General features: G+C 34.9%; 1 protein-coding gene across 2 annotated transcripts in view; it reads right to left on the bottom strand.

Annotated features, from left to right (window-relative positions):
* Positions 1-507: 507 nt before the first annotated feature.
* Positions 508-5,861, bottom strand: part of LOC108968149 — a 29,120-nt gene continuing 23,766 nt past the window's right edge. For both annotated transcript variants that reach the window (XM_018931940.1, XM_018931941.1), the window contains 3 exons: positions 4,282-4,405; positions 2,985-3,306; positions 508-2,916 (listed from right to left, as the gene is read on the bottom strand). In XM_018931940.1, the coding sequence (XP_018787485.1) occupies positions 1,457-2,916; positions 2,985-3,306; positions 4,282-4,405 (1,906 nt within the window). In that variant the 3' untranslated portion in view covers positions 508-1,456. The remainder of the gene's footprint in view (positions 2,917-2,984; positions 3,307-4,281; positions 4,406-5,861) is intronic.

Below are 5,861 nucleotides of genomic sequence, written 5' to 3'. Positions count from 1 at the left end.
TAACAGCAAAATATCACTTCTTCTATATAGGTATTGTTTCAATTGTACATTACGATTTACCAAATTATATATAGAAAACGTGCAAATATGGGTTTTGAGCTCATCAGATATAATCCAACTATACAAAAAGTTTTGCATATATTGTACCTGAATCACTGGATATTGGTTGAATCGCTTCACAGAAGATTATATGCATTATATTTTCATGTTCTTGCCGTGAAAGTATAATAAAAAAATATGAAAAGAGGCAAAGTTTTTTATTTTGAGGTATGTAAAAAAGTTAAGAAAATGGTATTTATGTTAAAATTAACCTGCTCTAATAACTATTTGTTGAATAATATTGCTAATGCTACATTTCAATACAAAATATTCATATTCGTTAACATTTAAAATAGCTGGTATCCATAATTATTTCATGTATACAATTTCTTATAACAAGCAGATTCTCTAAAAATATTCCATTTTATCATATATTATTTTCCTTAGCAAATAAAAACAAATATTCCATAACTTAATTTCCTTCGTGAAAAGAAAACATTTTACAATTTTACTTACTTTGATAAGAAATATGTTACACAAAATATCCTAAAAATATTACTCCAAGAAGTATCATTAACTTATTATTTTGTATGAGTAACTGTAAACCTATTTCTCTAACAAAGTCACATCATTTATTATTATTTTTCTTTCTCATTGTAGCTTTTGACTAGTAGCATTTGTTTTTTATTTAATACACAGCAAATGTAACTTGTGTTTAGTCCTACATTTTAAAAACCTTGGCTGCCCTACTCATATACAAGTAAAAACTTACATACATTTATACTAAATAACTTAAAAAAATTATCTTTCAATTGCACACTCATTGCTCTGCAGCTATCCCAGTCCGTGAACAGAAAAATTCAGTATCTAAAAGTTTGTAAATAATTTATTGTTTGCCACTTTTATAGGTTTTGTAAAAGTTGCTGTTATGTCCTTTAGAATAGACTTTCGCAGTTGCTTCAATTTCAGAGTCAGTAGTATTTTTAATTATTAATTAAAGTTTTCCTCGTTTGTTTGCTTATTTTTTCCATATTTATTTTCGCTCGCATAATCAATATCATTTTGAAATAACTGTAAACATTATAGCTGTCAGTCAGGTAGCCGTACCCTATCCAATTCGAAATGTCTGTGCTGTAATAGTGGACTACGTGCAGCTTAGCAGCTTAGTGTGTGGACGATAACTAGCTACTTGTTGCAGACTGACGCTGTGTTCAAAGTACCTGCACTGTTTCATGCTATTTCACAGTTATCTGAGGTAGTGCTGTTCCTTGTAGTAGTAATTGAGGATTTGGCCTTGTCTTGAAGACAAACGACCAGTGCGTGAAACGCTGTGCACCATATACTTTCGTGCGCCTGCGCACAGTTGTTGCAGTTATTGTAATATATTTTTAACTGATATTGAAATATATTCTCGTGATTACCAACCGTTACTGATGCTCTCTAATTTAGCTTTGGCCACAGCGGCCACATTGCCAGCCGCAGCCGCCGCAGTCGAGGATACTGTGCCGTTAACAGGAGGCAATTGCTGTTTGCCCACCACTACAGCGGCCGCTGCAGCAGCGGCAGCAAGTATGGATGTTGATGATGAGGTGGGCATAAAATTTACATTAATATTTATTGGATGCACTACCGGCATCGACGCATAGTTCTTTTCCAGTAAATCGGCGCCATTAAGAAATGGAACTAACACGTTATAATCAATATTTAGTGGTATGTAGTAAGTACCTTGACCGTGTAAAGCAAAGATAGGTACAGCGAAAGAACGCGACGATTGTAAATTCGGTGATACGTGGGTGGTGCTGCTGGGGGTACTAAAATGCGACTTCGCACCTCCAAAGGGTTGTGCACTTAATTCAGTTTTGATGTCGGCGAAACTAAAGGGTTTTTCATCGCGCGTGCTCAGCATGCTATTAGTGGTGGCGGGGGGACGGGTGTCACAGTCGTCCAAAGCGATATTGCTATTGGCGCTTGTGCCCGCTGCCAATACTGCAGCTGCAGCCTCTGCCATTTTACGTTTCTTTGCTATAATTGGTGCAATTTCGGGCTCGGTGCCATCCTTCGAATGTTCAGACAAGGAGTGAGTGTGCGAATGTTCGCTTTGTAGAAGTGGCGGTGCCGGACAATGTTCGCTAGATGTCTCTTCGTCATGCAGCTCGTGATTAAAACGCTCTTTTATATGATTTTTGTACTTATAGTTATTGTTGTGCTCAATATCGTGGGATGATTCAGAAAAATTCCGCATACGCGCTGACAACAAACTATCCGAATTATGTTGATGATGATTCAGGTGAGCGTGATGATGCAGCAACGAATCGCGTGGTGGAGGTGAATGCATATTGGACGTATCAGTATGTAAGAGCGGTTCTCGCGATGATTCAAAGTCGTGATTACTGGTTTCGTTATGGTGATTCAATATCGCCGGCCCCGTAGAAGTTATTACGGGAGCCTGATGTGGACGTAGTTGCGAACTGTTCGTTGAACCTCCGCCTACTACCAACACACCGTTGTTAGGCACTGCCGTCGTCGTGCTAATAGTGTTATTCAAAGACGTTGTCGTCGATGAAGTGGTTGAGTTGCTAGCTGCATTGGTCTGGCTGCCGCTACTATTATGCTCATGTACGATACTACTATTAGTGTTATTGTTAACCGAAACAGCAGCAGCTGCGGCAGCAACATTGCGTTGCATTTGATTTAAATGATTGCGGAAACTCAAATCTTTAACATCATTATGATCATTGCTCTGCTCAATATCCGAATTGCCTAGCATGTCACGCAATTGGCAAAGTGGCGCAGCCGTGTGATATGCCTGATGCGGACTGCCGCTCGATGCACTCACATTATCTGGTATATGACAGCTACGTGATTTATAGCAGTCATCTAAAGAAATTAATAGATATCAGACTGTTAATATATGAAATAGAGAAATAATAAATCGTTACACATACTTTTCATCAACTCCACGCAGTGCTCCTGCAGACGTGCCACCAAACGGTAACAAAACTCCTCCATGTGACTCTCGTAGAGGAACTTGGCGGCCTCTTTCATACAGTCCGTATAACCCATTCGGTACTCGTTGTCCTTCTGGATGCATTCGCTTTGTAAATGTTTTAAATGTCTAATGGCCATTTCGATGATCTCTGTTTTCTCAATGCGACCACGACCCTTGCGTTGATACTGAGGTGGAATGAGTCGTGAAAGGTCTGCCAAGCAGGAATTCATGCGATCGCGTCTTCGTTTCTCAATGATGCGATGAGATAAGGGATCTTGCTGTTAATGAGCAAGCGCATATTAATATAATTTGAAATTGAGAGAAAATAAAACAAAAATTTGTTATTAGATTTGCGATATAAATTTAAATTAAATAGAATATTCGAATAAGTAAAACAACAACTATTGAAAAAGAAAAGAAGTATGTTAGCTTTATTTTATTGTTATTTTACCATGAATGCCATGGTAAAATAGGATGTAACTTTATTTCAAAAATTCCAAAATTTTCTTAAGCTACCAATTTAATTAATCCTCTAACATATGTAAGTATTTATTCCTCAATATATATGTATGTGTGTGTTTTACGTGTTCTGTGTTTTGATGTGTGCGTGAACAAATGACAGCACTTGGTGTGCATTACTCCTTGGTTTATGTATGTATAATTTTATTTAAACCAATAGTGAATTATGACATGAAATCGATACATACAAATGCATATTTAAAACTTAAAATAAATTATTTTGGTAAGCAAGTCAGTGCATATATGTTGAGCATGAAGAGCATTGGAGTCAAAAGCGGTCGTGTCCACAGTTCGTTTTCTTATAAACATTCGATAATGTGTAATGTACATTTGCTTTCTGTTTTTTATGATTCTGTGCGATGATGCAGAACACTTGTACGAGCATGTGCGCGGCCGCTGCTGAACTACTGAGTGAAGAGGTTTCACAGTAAAGACCATTTCCYTTTAACATTCACCGTCTTCATTACTTCCTGTCTTTTTATTGGACCATGCCCTGTAGCGAATAGCTCTATGCTCCCTCACCACATATTATATTTTAGAATAACCATACGAGCAATGAGCCTAACGTTACATAACACGTGAGCAGTATAGGTACGAATATAAGTATATTAACTTCATCTTCCCGGATTGGGTTAATTCGAATTTATTTTGAATAGTACAAGTATTTCATTTGCGCTCTTCACTTGRGTTGAATGCTAAATTTTTTACAAAAGAAAGGTAAGGAAAATATTTACCCTCGAAGTTTTATTACGTCTTCCGGTGGCATATTCTGCATCATCCTCGCTGTATGCTGTAGCTGATGTGGAAAAATTTAAGCTAGATTCTGTGCAATAAGGAAAACTGGATACTGCTGCTTCGCTATAATTTGTTCATATGTAAAAAAGGAGGAAGAATAAAGGTGAGTAAAATGTTCGAACGATAAGTAAAATTTTATAATAAATTGTGTACACTTTATTGAAAAAGAATTGTTTCAAATAAAATAAGTAGATAAATAGGCATGTATGTATATTTTAGTGTCTATAACTTAGAAGCCAACGCTATTTAAAAATAATTGTTAAACTATAAATACCGCTGATATACATATACATATGTATATCTTATTATGTTTTCATTCTATAAAAATTTAATGGATTTACACGGTAAAGACACTTTATTGTTTTCACTTCATTTTAATAATTTTTAATAAACATATATTTTTTAATAATTTTAATAAATCTATTACTATTTTGTTCTTACAGTATTTCATTTTACACTTATTGTCAATTAAAATTCAAGCATCCATTTATGTTATGAAGTTTCAATTATTTTATACAAATAGAAAAAAGTTGTCTATCATTTTAATCCGGCTGTCAATGAAATGTACCTTTTACTGGGCCAATATTATATTATTGCAAGTCGATATATGTACATATACTGCTGTACTAACGTAGCTCCAATGGGAAGTTTCGATTTTTACTTATGGATCGTATCTAAGTATTTTTATGTTAAATTATATCACTATTATATTAAATGAGTTGGAACATTTTTAATTAATCGTGCATTATAAAGTCAATCCGGTAATGCGATTATAGCAGAGGGGGAAATTTTTATATAAGAGTGACCCATACTAGGTAAAAAGAACTTTAGTTAAAAATGTATTCAAACACTGACGTTCGACGCTAGGATGTACATATATGTTCATATGTACATACATATCTGCAACATTGGACGTCCAGAAAATTAAAAACTTCAGAAATCACGTAATGTACACTCAAAGGTAAGTACCATGTCATAGACTGATAATGCTTTTCCGCTTTCAGTTTCGGAGCGCCATATTCTATTACGGTTTCAAGATCAGTACGTTTTGGATACTCCAAACCTTCGTCAACAACTTGAAAGTCCTCAATGATCCGGGAATACAAATCCCTTATATGTCTTAAATTACTATGGTTTTCTTCAACTTTAATGAAATATTACACTATTACAAAACATTGCAACAGTGAAACTTAAGGACCCATGAAAAATTAGGCGATTTTCGAGAATTTAAAAAAAGTACTTGATCGAATATTCCGAAGCTCTTTGGACTTAAAAAGGTATATTTTTTCAGCTATATTTTAAGATTTTTTTTTTTCAAAAATATTGAAAAATAACGGATGTGCTATCTTGCCAAAAAAAAAGTTCCCCAACTGCTGACATGATTCCGGCCGAATGAGTAGCTGAAACAAAAAAATCAAAGAGGTTATTAATGTTGAATGTATTTCCTATACAATAACCTACGATATTTGAAAAATATTAAAAATTAACGAATTGGAGTAGTTCTGAAAGAGTGTCGTTT

This window comes from Bactrocera latifrons, unplaced genomic scaffold (assembly GCF_001853355.1).
Source record: "Bactrocera latifrons isolate USDA-ARS-PBARC rearing strain unplaced genomic scaffold, ASM185335v1 scaffold_205, whole genome shotgun sequence".
In the NCBI taxonomy this organism is placed as follows: Eukaryota; Metazoa; Arthropoda; class Insecta; order Diptera; family Tephritidae; genus Bactrocera; species Bactrocera latifrons.
Note: the sequence above shows the minus strand (reverse complement) of the source record. Positions and strands in the feature narration are given on the sequence as shown.